At 37.1% G+C, this 19657-nt stretch overlaps 1 protein-coding gene and 1 pseudogene across 6 annotated transcripts in view; both read right to left on the bottom strand.

Moving 5' to 3' along the window:
• KLHL24 (kelch like family member 24) overlaps positions 1-19657 on the bottom strand; it is a 39468-nt gene that overhangs the window by 19150 nt on the left and 661 nt on the right. For 2 of the 6 annotated variants that reach the window (XM_007195343.2, XM_007195345.2), the window contains exons 2-4: positions 14950-15080; positions 12551-12592; positions 7571-8551 (exon numbers count right to left, since the gene is read on the bottom strand). In XM_007195343.2, coding sequence (XP_007195405.1) covers positions 7571-8490 — 920 coding nt within the window. In that variant the 5' untranslated portion in view covers positions 8491-8551; positions 12551-12592; positions 14950-15080. Of the gene's footprint in view, positions 1-4611; positions 4689-7570; positions 8552-12550; positions 12593-14949; positions 15081-15662; positions 15744-19657 lie in introns of those variants that run through there. The other 4 variants (XM_007195344.2, XM_007195346.2, XM_007195347.2 and 1 more) reach the window with 4 other exon arrangements.
• Positions 13839-14372, bottom strand: LOC114235644 (2-iminobutanoate/2-iminopropanoate deaminase-like; annotated as a pseudogene).

Raw genomic sequence — 19657 nt, 5'->3', positions numbered from 1 at the left:
TCCATATAGTGGGAAGTTGGAAGGGAGAAGGGGGAGGTGTTAGTGACATAGTCTATTTACCATTCCAAGACTCAAAAATACCTGAAAACCAAGACATCACACCAAAAAATGAACTTAAACAGAGATATGATACTTTAAGCCATAAAGAGAGCTAATGGCTCTCTAGTCTGCAGGATATGACAGTTACTAAACTTATATCAAAAGAGGGGATTGGTCCGCCCTAGAAGCAATAAGTAAATGAATGAACAAATGAATGAAAGAGTAAATAATAATCACAGAGGCAAACATTTTCTGTGCCCATTCAAGTTACTGTCTAAAGGAAAAGAGAAACCTTAGCTAAGCTAACTAGAACATTACTGGGTTTTTGGTAAGAATATTTTATGGTGGGTGAGACTTTCTCAAGCCATACTAGCTGAGAAGACTCTGGTTCTAAAGATCTACTAGATCCCTTTGGATTCTAAACAACCTTTTTGAAAACTCTGGCTTCCCAACTGGTAACCTGTGCATAGTAAGAGAATATGCTGGAAAGGTTGACTTAAAATATCTAGTCTGTTTGACAGTTCCACTTCTTATTGCAAATACATGTATATAAACTAAAAGATAAATGAGTTAATCAGTCTCTCATAATTAACATTAAGTCTGCCCCTAACAGTCTGATCTTACTGTATCAAAAAAAAAAAAAAAAGTTTCTAAGCCTAGAGGAATCACTGAATTATGGTTCATCAATATAAACGAATATAAATGACCCCTTAAGAGGCTTATGCCAGCCATAAACCTTATGGCTTTCTAAACTTAGTAAGGACAGTTTCAGCTTGTGTGGTAAGGCTTTCCACCTGAAACTGGAATAGACAGAACAGGTTCTATAAAGAAATGGTTGTACTGAGTGAAAGATTCAAAATGTTTACTCTTAAAAATAAGCAATTATATAAGAATTTATTATCAGGAGCTGATCACAGATGTGCTTATATAGCCACAAAGATGTTCATCTCACTTACTGGTAAAAAATCAGGAAGAGTTCAAATGTGGGTGGGATGGCTATGGTTCACTGTAGATTTCATGTCATGAAAACATGTTTACCATATATTAAATAATAACAGCAGACTATGAAATAGATTACAGCTTTGTAAAAGAAATAATAAATTCTTAGAGAATAAAAGGGAAGAATAAAGCCAAGTGCCACAGTGTTACCTCTCGGAGATGGGAATATGGATATTATTTTTTGTTATCTCCAATTAACATAAATTACTCCACCCCCTCTTTTTGACTCAAGTTAAGAAAGAACAAAGGAGAAAACCCATACCTTATTATTAATAGCCACTAGTGGGTTGTCTGCTCTTACATATGGGACAAGCATTTCTGCTATCACTTTTCTGCTACATGATCCTGCTCCCAAGGCCACAGGTAACTGTTCAGAGAAGGCTGTCTAGCTGAATCAGAGATTATCTCTCCACATGAGATGGAGAGATTCAGTCTCTCTGAGTGACTGAACTTGTAATATAGAAACCAAATCCCATGAGTGGTCATATTCAACCAGACTAGTGAGAGAGAATGATGCAGACATGCAGAGAAGAGCAGAGGCAAGCGTTAAGAGGGCACAGCTTGGTTTCTGATGGCTTTTCCGTAGCCTGTTCTAGTCTCCTTGGAAGTCCTGTTGAATTTCTGCCCTTAGGTTCTACAAGATAATGACTTCCTGTACCCTTTTAATACATCTATCTGCCTTCTATGCTTACGCTGGTGAGCTGGTTTCAATTACTTGCAATCAGAATTCTGATCCACTAGAGTTCAATGAACTGCAGAAAAAAAACAACCTACAAATGGTTTTCAAACTCAGGAAAAGATGCTCAATCTTCCACATTAAAGAAATGCAAATCAAAATTATGGGATATAAATTTTCACTTTCCAGAGTAGCAAAGATTTACAAAAACTAATAATACACTGTGCTGGGGAAGGACTGAAGAAATAGGGACTTTCATATTTTTAGATGAAGTATAAATTGGAAGTCAATTTTTACAATATCTACCAAAATTTAAAATGCACATATCCTCTGACTGAGCAATTCCACTCCTAGTAATTTATGCTATAAATTATCGGACATATGTATAAGAATATTCACTGAGCACTGTTTGCGATGAAAAAAATTTAGAAACAACCTAAATGTCCATCACCAAGAGATGGATTAAATAAATTATGCTATCCATAAATGTGATACTATACATCTCTTTAAAAAGAATTTGAAATTTTCCATAATGAAGAGTAAAAAAAAAAAAAAAAAAAAAAGAATGAAGACCTGTAAGTGCTAATATAGAACAACCTCCAAGATATTTTTAAGTGATAAAAACAAGGTGCAGGAACTGTGAGAGAAGTACACTACCGTCTGTATAAAAACAGTAGAGACGTATGTGTACATATACACACACACACACTTCTATATGCAAAGAATATTTCTAAAAAGTTAAAAAAAACTGGTAACAGGGAGATATCCTTTGGGATGAGAACTGATATATCAAGGGTCAGGTAGAGGGAGACTTAGGCATGTATACAGTACTTTTATGTAAAAATGAATTCAAAATAACAATGAACTAACACGTATAAAAATGGTAAACCATGCATCCGATGATATAGTAGATTATCACTCTTAAGAGGGACTGGAACAAAAAATCAGAACACTGAGTTCTAAAATATTATTTCTTAAAAAAAAATCTTAACCTTAGTCTTCTCACTGATTTATTCAGTAAGAACTTGAACCTTGTCCTCATTATGGCAATCAGGTTCCTATTTTCATTATATAGTAACTGATTATCAGACAAGAGGTAGTAGAAAGTATTAGAAGAGACAAGTACTTAATTAACCAATTCCAAACTCAAAGTGATGAACTTATTAAATCTTAGCTATCTCTATTGTTTAATGGAGTGTCGCAGATATTTTTCCATAGGTATGAACAATTTATACTTAAAATAAACCATTTGATAGCAAGCATTTCTGTCTCTCAAACCACATTTCCTATTCTATAAAAGTATAGTGCAAATTTAAAATGTATTTTGATTATTCATGAAACCAGCAATAATTTTTATTAAGCATTTTTGTGTCAAATACTAGGTTATGCATTTTTCATATGACAGTTCTAGTCCTCACAACAATCTTACAAGGTAGATGGTATTATGCTTATTTTACAGATGAGGAAACTGACACATAGAGAAGTTAAAGTGCTTTGCCCAGCATCACAGAATTAACTAGTTATTAGAGCTAGGTTCTTGTCCAGGTCTATCTGATTCTGAAGCCAGTACTCTTGACACATCGTGAGGCTTGCACTATGTGTTTATTAAAAACAGTATTATACATTAGTACAGAAATTTAAAGTTGTATAACATATATTAGTAAAAACAACGATTCCTAAGCTTTACTCCTTCTGTGATTGGTCTCCACTATTTCTTCTTTATATACCCGAGGTTTACAACTGGCAGTACCGATTATCAAAGTTTTCATGGTCTTATGTTCTATATCCTCTTCCTAGAAACCTGCCATCACACTCCATTTCTAATATAATGTATCTTGGGTTTTTTTTCTGTCATTTAAGAGACACATGGGTATATATAGGTAGACTATCCAGTATGGCTTGAGCTCTGGAAAATAGTTGGCACACAATAAACACTAAAGAAATATTGGATGATGTGAAGAGTATAACCTAACTGCACAGTGCTGGGATGGGACTGTCACTGCCCTAATCCAGAGCTGATCTTTGCCATCACTAATGGTGGGACCACCAGATATGCTGTGTCTCCCAATGTGATGCAATGTGATATATACATTACCTTGGATGAATTCTAATCAAAAATATTTAACTTGTCTCCATCGAGCTGAAGCTAACTTCCAGTTTCCAGGAAACCGCTAAATGCAGCTAAACGACACCATAAGGAAGCAATCAGACTAATACAGAAGGTGGAATATTTTTCTGGACAACTTGACCATGAACAAGTCAGAATCATGAAAAAGAAACTGTTTTGAAATAAAAGACTTCATGGAAAAAACCAGATGCAATGAGTAGTCCTGGACTGGATCCAGGTTCATTAAAGGACAGTTTGGAAAAGACTGGGGAAACATGAATATGGAATGGATATTAAATAATAGAAAGAATTATTCTTAACTTTGAGGTTAATTTTGCCTATGTTATTGTTTTAAAGATGCATCTTCAAGTAAATATATATATTTTGTATATGTATAACTATATGTATATAATTTTTTTAAAAAAACATTGGCTGAATGATGGAACGAATGAAAAAGTCTGGGCTGGATATATAGTTTTGATAGTCAGTAGCAAGCATGGTAATCAAAACCATGAGAATAGATGAGATCATCTAGGAAAGTATCAAGGCAAGACGAAGAGAGGTTAACCAAGGGAATATCAACATTTCAAACACTAGAAAAAGAGCTATCAAATTGAAAATGAGTAGCTGGAGAAGAGGACCGTGAGGGAAATTGTACTCCTGAAGCTAATGGAAGAGAGTTTCAAGACAGATTAAAGCAGTTAAAAAAATGTCAGATCCTAAACAGAGATCAAGGTGAATAAAGACTGAAAAGAGGCTAACAAATAACAAATAGAAGGTCACTGATGACCTGATTGAGAGGAGTTTCAGTAGACTGACTGGAGCAGAAGTCAGAGGAGTGAGCTGCAGTTGAAGAAGTGGAGACATCACTCCTCTTACAAAGTTTGTAGCTTCTCAGAAAGATGAGAACCTGTATAAATAATACATATTGTTCAGATAAGGAAATTCCTAGTGATTAGTTCTAACATGCAGTAACAGATAAGTGGAAGACAGAATATAAAGGATAGAAGGTGATGGCAGAGTTGTAAAATAAAGGATTCCTCCAGATTCCTCATGTAATACATAAAATATAAAATTTACATAAAATAAATATCTGCTATTATATTTACAATAGTCTGCAAATTCAATAAAACTATAGTTTGATTTTTTTTCTACTTGCCTCCTAAAGAAAAATGATATATCATAATCTTATATAGATGTGTTTCACTGTATGAAATGGATTGGTTCCCTTAAAAATTGGATGTAAAATTATATTTTTGTAAATCAAATAACTAAGAAAATCAGAAAATTCTCTAGTTATAATGTAAGCCTAATTACCTTTAGGCTGCACTCTGATTTCGTTCCGGTCATATCTTTATAAACAAATAATTTTAATATAAATGACTTTTGATTCTACAACATATATTCCTTGGTCCCTATTCTAATCCTATGCAGATGGGAGATATGGGGGATAGATATTATTAACTCTATTTGACCCAAAACCACTCTGTCTACCACAGGGGATTCTGTTTGTAAAAATATACGATTCTCCCCTTGGAAAGACACTGTTTGCCCAGAAAAGTTCTGGAACAGCCCCAAAGCTGTTTAGCTTTCTTAATTAATACATTTAAGAACCTTGGTCTTTCACATTCTTAGGCTCAGCCGAAGTCTCTTAACAGTCCTAAAAGAAAGAACTTAAAAAAAATCATCAGTATATTTTATAGAATAAAACTGTAGTTTTTGTTCTTTGTTAAAAGACCAGGAGTAAAGTATTTTATATTTCTTTTTTTAAAATTTTTAAAATTATTTTTGGCTGTGTTGGGTGTTCGTTACTGCGTGCGGGCTTTCCCTAGTTGCGGCAAACGGGGGCTACTCTTCGTTGCGGAGCACAGGCTCTAGGCGCGCAGGCTTCAGTAGTTGTGGTGCACGGGCTCAGTAGTTGTGGCTCGCAGGCTTAGTCGCTCCGCAGCATGTGGGTTCTTCCCAGACCAGGGGTCAAACCCGTGTTCCCTGCATTGGCAGGCAGATTCTTAACCACTGCACCACTAGGGAAGTCCTTATATTTCTTTCTTATAAAACTATTACTTTTAACTAAAGTCGCCTGACTTTGAAGTGAAAATGCACTCTAACCCTAATACGAAGAAATATTACATTAATTTTTGTAATAATAGTTACTCAATATTGTATCCAATTTATAAAAAAGTTCAGACTGTCAAGTACTGGGAGTTTTCTTAAAGTGGGTCAGACCAACACTACACTATATAAATAATAATGGCCAATAATTTTTAAAGCACTTCCTATGTACCACTTTCTATGCTGAGAAGCTTAAGGATTACTGCATTTAATAGTTTCAATGGCAAAACCTGTGAAGTAAGCACCATTTATCATAATTTTCATTTTACGTATGAAGAAACAGATTAAATATTGCTATATCCAAACTAGTGTAGATTTTAAAGACATGTTATCTCACAATATGCTGAATTTTAATTAAAAACATGCTATCTCACAATATGCTGATTTTAATCACATTCCAAAACAATGATAATCAAAATCAATGCCAAAAATGTGGCTTGAGAGCTACGCTATAGTAAATTTATAGAAAAAGTGGAGATGGTGTGGGAAAATAAACATCAGTTTCACACAATGTGAATATATTTAACACTATTAAACAGTACACTTAAAAATGGTTAGGATGGTAAATTTTATGTTATGTTTTTTACCACACACACCAAAAAAGTTAGCTTTGTTAGAAAAATATTTAAAAGATTCTTGGGGCTTCCCTGGTGGCGCAGTGGTTGAGAATCTGCCTGCTAATGCAGGGGACACGGGTTCGAGCCCTGGTCTGGGAGGATCCCACATGCCGCGGAGCAACTAGGCCCGTGAGCCACAATTACTGAGCCTGCGCGTCTGGAGCCTGTGTTCCGCAACAAGAGAGGCCGCGATAGTGAGAGGCCCGCGCACCGTGATGAAGAGTGGCCCCCGCTCACCGCAACTAGAGAAAGCCCTCGCACAGAAACGAAGACCAAACACAGCCATAAATAAATTTAAAAAAAAAAAAGCCCTTTTAAAAAAAAAAAAAGATTCTTCACTATAATATTTCTCACAATAGCCAATTTTTGCTTATTCACAGTAAAACACGTTTAATACTATTCCTTCCATTATTAAGGCACAGAGATTATTTTTCTACAGTTTATGAATTAAAATCTATAGGTGTTTTAAATCTAGTAACTGTGGCAATGAGAAAAGATCTGAAGCCTTGGTTTTACATCTGAGAACCCCCTCAATCTATATCAGCTTACTTACTTCACCTCTATATTTCATGCTGTCTGTTAGGAAAAAGGTTAGTCTGTGAATATACAAATTGTTTTTTATAAGTAGAGGCAGTCCAACAGAGTCTAACAAACTCTTTAGCTACCTTACATCCAAAGATCTTCAGGGAAAAAAAAAGGGGAATAAATTTGGTACCCTACAAAGGTTAAGAGAAATTAAAGAAATATGTTGAAACATGCATAGCTGCAAAGACCCTCTGCAATGCCATCTCGTAGCTCAGAATAACAGTAATGAAAAATGCTATTGTTGAATCTAGTCTTCACTGGGAGAGAAATTCTAATGATTTGTAATCCAAAACAAATCTCAAATTATATAAAGCAACATGCAGATGATACATATAAATGACTACACTAAGATTACACTCAGAAAGTTTTAAAATATTTTAAAAACAAAAATTTTCGTTAATTATGTTGTAGTTAATATGTAAACAGTCTTCTTACCTGCGTGGCCTTGTCCTTGGGGACATCATTTCATTCCCAAGTATGTGGTACCGTCTTGCTTCATGCAACAACTGATAACACTCAGGAGAATTCTGGATCAGTTGGTCCACCTCAACTGTTTGAACAAAGTAGTTGGGATGCAACAGAGGGAGTCTCACATGTGTCAGGAGCTCATGTAACAGTGGTCTTCTCAGATCAACAGCACGATAGACCCAACGCATGACGGCTTCAAAAACCATCTCCTCTTTGCCAATAACAAGTTCATCACTACAAATATAATCAATAAGTTCATCTTTGTCAAGCTCAAGAAATTCTTCATGCTGGGACACATCCTCAAAAGTCTGTAATGCAAAATTCTTGCATTTTGTGAAGAGTGTTTTGAGGGAATGGGTATCAGCAAAGCGCTGGATTCCTAAGCAATTGCAAGGATCAAGTTGCTCCTCCAAGAACTTGGCACATGCATCACGGAGAACACTAATCTGAAAAAGGCTTGATGTTTCAAAGAGATACTGTACATTCTCTGTAGTGATCTTCACTTTTCCAGTATAAACATACTGCAAAAAACATTCCATAGCTTCAGCTAAAATACCATTGATCTCAACCAACATTTCTCGGCTTTCCCTGTGGTCATTACAAAACATAGCTCTGAAGTAGCTACTACAGGCTGAGAGAACAGCTCTATGGCAAGGAAATTCTTTTCCTTCCACACAAATGATAACATCTGTGAACAAACGACTATCTCGGAATTCATTAAATATCTGGAGTATGTTTTCAGCATGGGATGATCCTGAAGAGAAGTCAAAAAACTCACGGCCTGTCAGAGATTTAGGGTCCATTTCAAAAACTTTACGCTTTGTTGCTGGTGAATCACGCACTCCGAGATCCTCTCTGTTTAGTCTTCGTCCCAATATTAGTACCATTGTTACATCAGTTGACTATATAATTGTTGAGAAATAACTGTTAAGGATCTTCCTTATGTGGCTAAAAGTAAAAAAAATTAAACCATTTCAATATGTAGAAAGTTCAGTACTCAACTGACATTTTATTTTGATGTAAACACTACAATAAAATTACACAATCAATATATTTCATACAGGCTTTAGAGCACTATATCTCACTTTAATAAAAACTGATAAATAAAAATTTATACAATTAGAACATTAGGGGTAATTTGCAATAGTACTCCTTAAACCCCCCCAGTTGAAAGGATGCTATGTACGTTGTGAATTACTAATAACCTTCTGTTTCCCTTTTACACAACTGGGTTTCAGTTACTGAATGTAGAGTTAAGTCAGAATGCTGTAAGACACAGAACTTGAGTACATTCAAACCCTAATATAAATGTTTATTATTTTAACATAGTGCTGCTAAGAAGAATTCAGCTATATCTATCAATGGCTTTTAAAAATATGTATGTTGGGGCTTCCCTGGTGGCGCAGTGGTTGAGAATCTGCCTGCCAATGCAGCGGACACGGGTTCGAGCCCTGGTCTGGGAAGATCCCACATGCCGCGGAGCAACTAGGCCCGTGAGCCACAGCTACTGAGCCTGCGCGTCTGGAGCTTGTGCTCCTCAACAAGAGAGGCCGCGATAGAGGCCCGCGCACCGCGATTAAGAGTGGCCCCCACTTGCCGCAACTGGAGAAAGCCCTTGCACAGAAACGAAGACCCAACACAGCCATAAATATAAAAATAAATAAATAAATAAAATTAAAAAAAAAAATACGTATGTTGTCTGACCAGTAAGTCCCTTTCTAGCAATCTATCCTAAGGAAATAATCAGGATTATATGGAAAGATTTATCTACAGGTGTTCAATGCTGTATTAATAGAAAATACTTAAAACAACCTAAGTACCCTACAATAGGGGATTAGTTAAACCACAGTACATATTAAGGATGGAACACAGTCCCTGCCATTAAAAATTATATAGACTATTTAATGACATGGGGAAGCATTAACCAGATAGTAAGTAAAAAGCAGATATCAAAACATATGCAAATGGACATAAATACACTACCAAATGTAAAATAGCTAGCTAGTGGGAAGCAGCCGCATAGCACAGGGAGATCAGCTCGGTGCTCTGTGACCACCTAGAGGGGTGGGATAGGGAGGGTGGGAGGGAGACACAAGAGGGAGGAGATATGGGGATATATGCATATGTATAGCTGATTCACTTTGTCATATAGCAGAAACGAACACATCATTGTAAAGCAATTATACTCCAATAAATATGTTAAAAAAAATTGAAGCAAGAGTTAGAGCTGGACTAGGGGTATCTGATAAGAATTTTTCTCAGATTCTCCCCATTCTAGGTAGGTCTCTAAGAATTTTTATCTAAAGCAGCTGGGAGACTTATGTAGCTATCTGTATACTACGTAGGCACACATTATAGTACAGATGTATGTTTGTATAAATGTTTTTACTGCTGGAAAAGGAAAAAAAAAACACAAAATACATACAAACAAAAAACATATGCAAAGAGGGGTGCAGTGGATAAGACTCTGCACTCCCAATACAGGGGTCCTGGGTTCGATCCCTGGTCAGGGAACTAGATCCCATATGCATGCCGCAACTAAGGAGCCCACATGCTGCAACTAAGAAGCTGGTGAGCTGCAACTAAGAAACCCATGTGCCACAACTAAGGAGCCCACCTGCTGCAGCCAAATAAATAAATATTTTTAAAAATACGCAAAGAAAATAGAAAAATTTAAGTATCACTGCATCTAGGCATAGAAAAAAGGAGGCACGTATGTCAAATGATAAGTATTTATTTATCTTGTGTCTTCCTCTATTTTACCCAAAATCTGCACTATAATTATGTAGTAAGAAACATCCTCAAATCTCCCTCAAAAACGGCTCTGAATAGGTAACTGATGGATTGAGGCACTGGACTATAGCTATCAATTCTCTTAAATTTTGATTTTTAAGGTGGTTCTTCTACTCCTACTCTCTTTTCACATCTCTGTAAGTTGATATGTGATCCAGAGTGTATTTGTAATTGGCTTCTACCTCCCTACATTTTTTTTTTAATAAATTTATTTTTTAATTTTGGCTGCATCGGGTCTTCATTGCTGTGTGCGGGCTTTCTCTAGTCGTGGCGAGAGGGGGTTACTCTTTGTTGCAGTGTGCAGGCTTCTCATTGCGGTGGCTTCTCTTGTTGAGGAACACGGGCTCTAGGCACATGGGCTTCAGTAGTTGTGGTGTGTGGGCTCAGCAGTTGTGGCTCACGAGCTCTAGAGCGCAGGCTCAGTAGTTGTGGCACACGGGCTTAGTTGCTCCGTGGCATGTGGGATCTTCCCGGACCAGGGCTCGAACCCGTGTCCCCTGCATTGGCAGGCGGATTCTTAACCATTGTGCCCCAGGAAAGCTCCCATACATTTCTGCTTTCTCAAAGTTTAAATGAAAATGTGTTGAGAATGCAAAACAAAATAACATACTGCAAGTACTCAGAATTTCCCTTTGGCTAAAAGGGACAAGTAAGAAAACATAAATGAAAAGATACTCTGCTTTCTGTATCCAATAATTTTACTCTATCTGGTATTCGTTAATCTGGTATCTTATTGTATCTGTATCTGATAAATTTGGGGATAGCATATTGAGTGAGTTGGATTAATATAAGGCTGGTTAAAATTTTATATGAGTTAAAGGTCTTTATATGTTATTTTCTGCCCCTTAATTCTCATGGCTATTTTCTTTGATTATTGACTGCCAAGAGGTCTTCCACTGCTTTACCAGAAAATCCTGAATTAGAACAGCTATAAAATCACCTGGTATTAAATGCATTCAACAGCAACAAGATACTGCTTTGTACGTAAAAGAGACTATCTCATAGATCTGGGCTATTTCCTTCCAAGAAGCTTTTGTGTGGCTTTTTGGACAGCCTCACTTTCTCTGGACTTTCTGAGAACTCTTCCATGAACTAGTCCACAACAGCATGAAATATAAACTCTTTGTATTGATGACAGACTAAATGATTTACACAACTGTGTCTTAGGAATATGAGATGCATTTCAGAGTGTATCCTCTGGGCTTCCAGATGTAATTCAGTAGACTTTAAAATTAGACTGAATTCTTCTAAAAATTTAGCAAATATCAAAGCATCATTATTCCCATCAGGAAAAAGTAGCAAATAAATAGGCAAAACACGAGGACAATGTTTGTTCCAAAGAAATATAATGACTGAAAATAATACCTACATAAGTTAGTGGATGCAGGGGTGACTGGAATCTCAATGACTGACTGCCAAAGACACATAATTTGTGTAGAAAAGATAGTATCCCTTGCTTTCTCTCCCTCATTTCCTTCAGGAGCTTTATTCTTGGCGCTACACTCTCACTTGAAAGGAAGATTTTTAAGAGAAAGATTCTTTTGATTAAGAGTACTCTAGAGTTTATTTCCAACTACAGAACTCATAAATGTTGTAGACCTAGTTTCAGATTGCTAGGTAGATTTAAAAATTACCCGTTTTTGGCCTATGTCCCAGAAAAATGAAGGGAGATAACTTATTTTAGTGTCTTTTGGACTGGAGAAACGGTAGAATAGGGACTGAGAATATTCGGAAGGAGTAGAAAGGAGTGTGTAAACAGTTTATTTGGGGGATTCCCTGGTGGCGTAGTGGTTAAGAAGCCACCTGCCAATGCAGGGGACATGGGTTTGAGCCCTGGTATGGGAAGATCCCTCATGCCGCGGAGCAACTAAGCCCGTGAGCCACAACCACTGAGCCTGCGCTCTCAACTAGAGAAAGCCCGCGTGCAGCAACGAAGACCCAACGCATCCAAAAATAAATAAATTTATTAAAAAAAAAAAAAAAGAAGTTTATTTGGTAACAGAAAAGTCTGTGATGCTGCCTTCCTATCTGATCTTGAGGATAGAATTGTTCCCTGTTACTCTGATGGTCTAAGTGATCCCTGGTTGAAGGAAAATGATTTACATTTTCTAATAACAATGCTTAGAGAGTTTATAAACATTATAAATATAATACCTTTTTAGCATTTGCTTGATCAAAGCCCCAGTTTTTCCACACCTAAAATAAATGGAAAACAGCAACACATAAATCAGATAGTAATCACTTTATGTATAATTGGCATTATTTACTAATATGTTGAGAGAAGGTTTTAGTAGATTTCCGTTTGTGACTGGAAGTTTACTTCTGCATAGGAAAACCAATCCTGAATAATAATCCTTAAAGCAAATAAATAACTTTATGTTATATCTAAAATAGTTTCCTTATTTATCATCTTCCTTACTTGACAATTTTATCCTGCAGTAAGGTTTCTTGAGTGAAAGATGAGTAAACAAATATTCATGTCAACATCAAGCTAACAGCGGAATTGAGATGAGGAAACATATCCTATGATAACTCTGCATTGGATTTTTGAAGAATGTCTGGTAACTAATGTTTCATCTGAGTTTGGGGTCATTAAATAATTCTGAGTTGGTCTATCAATACTACCCAAAGCAAACAGTTTAGTCATTATATATTTTATATAACTATGAAAGCAATGACAAAATCTCAAGTATTCTGGGTAATTCAGGAAAAAAATTTCAGTTTTAAATTCTTAGTTATCTAGATTATCCATATAGAATCACCATGCTTATCAAGTAATTATCTTAAATCTTTTAGTATATAAATGCATATTTCTTCTGCTTTTTTGATCCTTATAGACTTTAGTACCTGTAGAAACCAACCAATTCAGCACAATTTTTTGTTGTTGTTGTTGGAAGGGGAAGAGAGGAATGCTTAAGAGAGAATACTGGAACCTTGAACTGTACACAGAATACCAATAGTATTTAAGCACAAGTGATTCTGGTTTCTGGCCTAGATATCTATAAATAGAAATCATAAATTCTTAACAAGTTTTGGCAAATTCGAAAGTGGATCCAGAAAACCAAGGCATGGACTACTGATTTTTTTCTACATGTATATACAAACACACACCTCTATACCCTGATGATTGTTTTTTTTGTTTTTTGTTTTTTTTAATCTGCATGCTATTTTATTTCCATTAGAAAAATATTATCCATATAAAATTTGGTCCAGTTTCTTCTCCTTTACCTCTACCATTCAAACTTAAATGCTTTAATTTTACTCAAATAAAAGCAGAATCATGTATCTGACATGAGAACTAAATAGTTCACATCATTAAATTAATAGTTTAATTGAATTAGGTGTGCTCTTTATTATTTCTCAGGAATAGTAACTCATCTTTCCTACATTCTATTTCCCTTTACTTTTATTTTCCTGAGTAACTATGTAATGTGTGTCTCTTTTCCCACATCCAGTAATATGAGTGCTACAGAAGTGTAATTTATAACATAAGTAACTAGATTCATCATTAATCTTCAACTCATGTTCAATTCCCCTTATTATATGGTATTTCCATAATAACTTCAGATATTTCAGTCAACCTTACACTTTCCAACAAATACTGTAAAAATTAAGACGTTAATTTAAAAACATTATTAAAATTCCAGGCTAAATAACACTGGGCCCACTTAGAGTGATGCTGTCACGAGAGGTCCTTGGACAGCTACTGCTTCAATCTCAACACAGCCTCCTTTGGGCAAAGCAGCAACCTGGTAAGCAGCTCTTGCAGCAAAATTACTCTGGAAATATTGTTTGTAGATGTCATTGACAGTATTGAAGTCGTTTATGTCAGCCAGCAAAACAGCTGTTTTTACCACATTCGTGAAGTCACAGCTTGCTGCTTTCAGAATTTCACCCATGTTTGTAAGAGCCTGTAGGGACCAATGGCCGCTGGGGCTTTCGTGGTGCTGATCACCTTTCTGATCAAAGACGACATGGCTAATCCTTTTCCTTTGCTGCCCCTCGGAGACAACTACCCCGTATGCGCTCCTACTCGCATCTCACGGGTCTAAAACATGATTATTGTTTGTGAAGTGAATGTTATCTTGCTTGTTTCCTTATTTGCAGAAGTCAATCTAACTTGTGTATACCTTGGTAAAGAATATTTCAACTTGGTCAAATTAGGGGATTGTTAGTCCTAGCTAAGTAAGTTTTTCCCCCAATAAGACAATAAGATCCTGAGCCAATGTAGGAATTCGAGTCAATTCAAGAAACAATTCTAGACAGCCTACCCCCTGTCTGCCACTGGGGTGGTGAATATCGGATTCAGATCCAATTTTAGATGCTGTGGGGTTGGCTAAGATTAGAATCAGACAAGAACTCAAAGATTGATACGAAAATAGATTCAAATTCTCAGTGTTTCTCTAGCAGAAAACACAAATTGTTTCTCTGCTAGAGTGCAAATGGGAATAGATTCTCTCATGACTGATCTAGTCTAGAATTATACCTTAAGGAGTAGAAGAGCAAGGCAATTCACCTGGGCATTTTATGCAGGTTTTTTAGGTAATACTTACCAACCTAATCAGTAAGGGCTAGGGACAGAGGAGGTCAGTGTAAGAAGTCCAAAGGCGTTATATAGTATCAGAATTGATTTTAGAGTGTAGAACTGCAATCAAGCTTATTTTTCCTTTAGAATGCAGGACCCCTATACAAAGAAACAAGTTACTATTAGCCTTAAGATAGCATGGATTAGTGAGGGGCTTACAAAGACTTATAAATACCAGATGGCAAAGGAAACCAACAACATTTTGATTAACATGGTCCCTGCAACTTGCAGTAATGAATTGCTACATGCTGTGCTCCACACTACTCCATATTCTCAAATTGAACTTTGAGTGAAGAACAACATAGCAGAAACAGCAAAATTACTAAAGAATAAGAGTTTTATCTTTAAAGATATACAGTAACTCAACAGAAGGAAAGTCAGAAAACACTGTAACATAGTAAATCCATTATTTAAAAATAACTAGGAAATTATATTTAACATGGAACTATCTGAAACCAAGCAGTTTTTTTCACCGCATTTTCTCAAACGCTAATTTATTTGAACCATTCTATTTAATGACCACTTTTTAAAAGTTGTAAATTTATACTCTTCAATTTAAACCTTTACTCTTGGAGTAGTGGTTCCTGAACCAAATTTTACAAATGCAACACTTAAAGTCCAGTCTTCAAGCTGTTACTTTCTAATTTTCTTAATGAAACCACCAATAACATACTTACTCACCATAAGATATCAGAAACGAAAAAAACCCTTAAATTTCTTTGTCTATAATTACAGCAAGTGATTATCCCTGTTGACATGAACCTGAAATAGTCAATACATTATTACTTTGATTAATGAGAGAAAGAGAAATAAGAGGTATTTGATGATGAAAAATTTAGGAGTTCTTAAACAATGTGTCAGACTAAACAATTATGGTTCTATAATTGAAAAAAGAATACTGTCTTCTCCCAAATCACAGAACAAAAAAATTGAACTTCTCCATTCACTGTTTCTCTTCCTTGCTTTAAAACTTTTGGCTACTAATATTCCCCAACCCCCAAAGGAAGAAAAAAATATTTGTTAATCATCAGGCATCATACTTGATATAAAACTGTCCTATTGAACCTACTTGACATGTAAACTTAATGTCCTTGGTTTTATCTTGCTAGAAGACATCTAATGCATTGTTTTATTTTAAAATCTTAAGACCTGTAGATATATAGTTATGTTTTCTTTTAGCGAAATTGTTTTTGGGGGCTTCCCTGGTGATGCAGTGGTTAAGAATCCGCCTGCCAATGCAGGGGACACGGGTTCGAGCCCTGGTCCGGGAAGATCCCACATGCCACAGAGCAACTAAGCCCATGTGCCACAACTACTGAGCCTGTGCTCTAGAGCCCGCGAGCCACAACTTCTGAAGCCCACGTGCCACAACTACTGAAGCCCGCACACCTAGAGCCCGTGCTCCGCAACAAGAGAAGCCACCGCAATGAGAAGCCTGAGCACCGCAACCAGAGAAAGCCTGCGTGCAGCAACGAAAACCCAACGCAGCCAAAAATAAAAATAAACAAAATAAATAAATTTTTTTTAAAAAATTGTTTTTGGTTCTCTTATTAGAATTAATTAAATCTGCAAGGACGTGACCCAGTACTCTGCCACTTGAACAAGTTTGAGATCCAATACTTTACGTGACCTCTCTATGGATAAAAGCGCTTTTAAGTCACAGTGACTTTTATTTACCTTAGTGGTGACACAAATTATTTACAGAAGTAAGTTTTAGAAAGCACTGAGTAAAGAGCAAAGCCTAATGACTTGTAGACATCAATTTAGTAGACTTTAAGATGTGCCAAATGCTGAAAAATTGTAGCCCCTGGGTGACGAATTTAGGCAGTGACAAACTTTAATTTAAAAAAGCTAGTTTAGCTATTGTTTTTAATAGGAGAAAGAATAAGGGTTTTAAAATGTCAACAGTTGTCAAGTGGCCACATACTCTTTGTTTCAGTCACAACAGAAATAGAATCATACAAAATATATATGCTTATATATTTCATATACTTATGAGGATATACTAGGATATTTTATTTACATTTTTTATACAGTCCATACCTAAATATTTATTGAAAAAGGATGTCCCAAATTCCTAGGTAAGAAAAAAGTACATACAGGGACTTCTCTGGTGGTTAAGACTCTGCGCTCTCAATGCAGGGGGCCAGAGTTCCATCCCTGGTCAGCAAACTAGATCCTGCATGCTGCAACTAAGAGATCCCCCCGTGCTGCAACTAAGACCTGGTGCAGCCAAATAAATAAATATTAAAAAAAACAAAGGGAGTATACACAAAAAATAACTGCAGTCCCTCATTTAATGAATAGTATTTGTTTTTCACAGGCTTGACCTTTGGGTTTTAATAAAATGGCAGAAAAACGAAACTAAAACGAAGTTTTCTGAAAAAGCATTAAGGTTTTAGCAACTTGGACAAAAGCCAAGAAAGTTTAAATTAAAGCTGATAGTAAGCTCCAACTCAGAATATTATTTCTTCTTCCTGTTTAGAGACTAAGTCACAGGCTTTGTCTGGATAAGCAGGCTTATGAGTGGTGGTTTTATTTTTTACAAAGGTTAGAGGTTTGCAACTTGTACTTATTTAGAAATGTTAAATGCCTTCAATGCACAAGACAGGAGGCAGTTCAGGATCACAGAAGCTGCTCCTTCCGGCATAGTCATCTCAACTTGAATTTTAAAAATAAATTAAGAATGCATACAATGAGAACTGTTCGTAGTCAATTCCTGCCTCACTCTGGGCGCTCAATCTACCTCTTACAGAAATGCACCGTCTTGGGTGAATTCCTACAGATTTATAGTAAAATAAAATCTGATAAAACCCAAGTTCCCTATTAAATCACAGATTAGGAAAACCGCATCTTCAACACACTGTGGCTAAAATGATTGTTCTTGTAGATTTTATTACTGTCATCATAGAAGAGTGAGCTATAATCCCCCAAACAAGGAAACAACTCATCTAAACCGGGGTATAGAAGAATCTTAACTTTTTTGGGGGGGGCGGGGGTAGGATATCCTCAAGTTATTTTTTTAAAAAATAGAATTCTAATTTTACATCTTAGTCGACAGCAAGCAGGTTTTTCATCTATTTTACATACTTAACAAAAACCAACCTCGCCAGTGGACATAAACAGTCTGTAGCTGCGAATACTAAGACATGATTTTTAAAAAGCTGTTCAACTTTCATCAAATCTTTAACCATGGTCATTTTTAAGTCTTTTGTCATTTACAGACAGTTCTGGGTGTACTCTGATGCTTTTGCAAATATGTTCCTATAAAAAGGTTTCATCTTCAAGAAATTCATGGAAAAGACTCTGTCAAGTACAGGTTTCTGGTAACTGACTGTACTGCTGAACTGAATGAATAAGCGTTTTCAGAACTCTAATGAAAAACTGATGAACTCATAAAAGTGCTAACAAAAGATCAAGATAAAAAAAAAATTACATGGGACTGAGTGAGCTGATGAGGATGAGTATAATTTTTGTGACTTTCTGTTTGAATTAAAAAAAAAAAAATCCCACAAAGACTCAGAGGCAAAGAATATACAAATCAATTTTCACTGCAAAGTAAAGGAGCTGTTACAGTGGAGGATTACTGGACTGAATGTCAATATTATGACATAGGATGAGTGTGTTTCATGTTTGGTAATTGCAATCATTGTTGCTTTTGTTGTGGTCATCCATGTACAATGCTTGGTGTCAGTCTATTTATCTCTTGTAAAAATAAAACAGTGTGTGTGTGTGTGTGTGAAAAAAAATAAATTACAAAAAAAAAAAAGCTGTTCAAGAGAGCAAGTGATTAATCATTAAAATCCACTAACATTAACAGCGAAAGGTCGCTGCCTCAGGGGTGACTGTGAGGCACTCTAAAATGTGGCTTTATGGTCCTTATTTAGCTATTTAAACCTTGTTTACAGAACAGGCAAGAACTTAATTCGCCTGAGGGCTTTCTTCCCACCATCTGGGTAGACAAGGCGACAGGAGTTAAAGAGGGATAATTTTCCGGTCCTCCGCGGGCCCCAGCACTGCCTACAGGCTCAGGCAGAAGCCGCGGCGGCGACCAAAGGATAGCGGGTCAGCTGGACCTCGCTCCCGAGTCCCCCGGCTCGGTAGCGCGCGCCGCCAGAGGCTCCGCTCGGGTCCCAGCTGCACAAAAAGCGAGCGCGCGCTCCCGCGTGTCCTCCAGATCACCTTCAAGGGGGCGGGGAAGAACTGCCTGGGCAAGTCCACCTCGCAACAAGACACCCGCCAATAAACACTCGGAACTCGCCCAGTCGTTCCGCCCGAAAGCACCCGCAGGGCCCCAATCCCCGCCGCGTTAACAGTCTTCGCCCCGAGTGTCCAGGACCTGGGGGCGGGGCCATTAGGAACTAAATTAAGAAACCGAGGCCTGGAGTGGTGGAAAGGAGAGGAGATTAGGCGGGGACTTCGCCGGCGGAACGCCCGCTCCCCCGCCCGCTTCCGGGGGACCTTCTTTCCAGGGCCCGGCTCCCGGAGCGGGCCCCCAGGCGAGCGGTGGTAAACAAAGGCTCGCGGGAGGTGGGGGCGAGGGCAACGGTCAGGTGACGGCGCCGAGCACATTTCGCAACTGCTGTAATGGGGAGTCTCTAGCCTGCAGCCCTGGGACCCAACTTGGCCCGTCAGTCCTCCCCGTTAGGATCAAACTGTCGCCCCCACCAAGCGGG

Source organism: Balaenoptera acutorostrata, chromosome 4 (genome assembly GCF_949987535.1).
Source record: "Balaenoptera acutorostrata chromosome 4, mBalAcu1.1, whole genome shotgun sequence".
Lineage (NCBI taxonomy): Eukaryota > Metazoa > Chordata > Mammalia > Artiodactyla > Balaenopteridae > Balaenoptera > Balaenoptera acutorostrata.
Note: the sequence above shows the minus strand (reverse complement) of the source record. Positions and strands in the feature narration are given on the sequence as shown.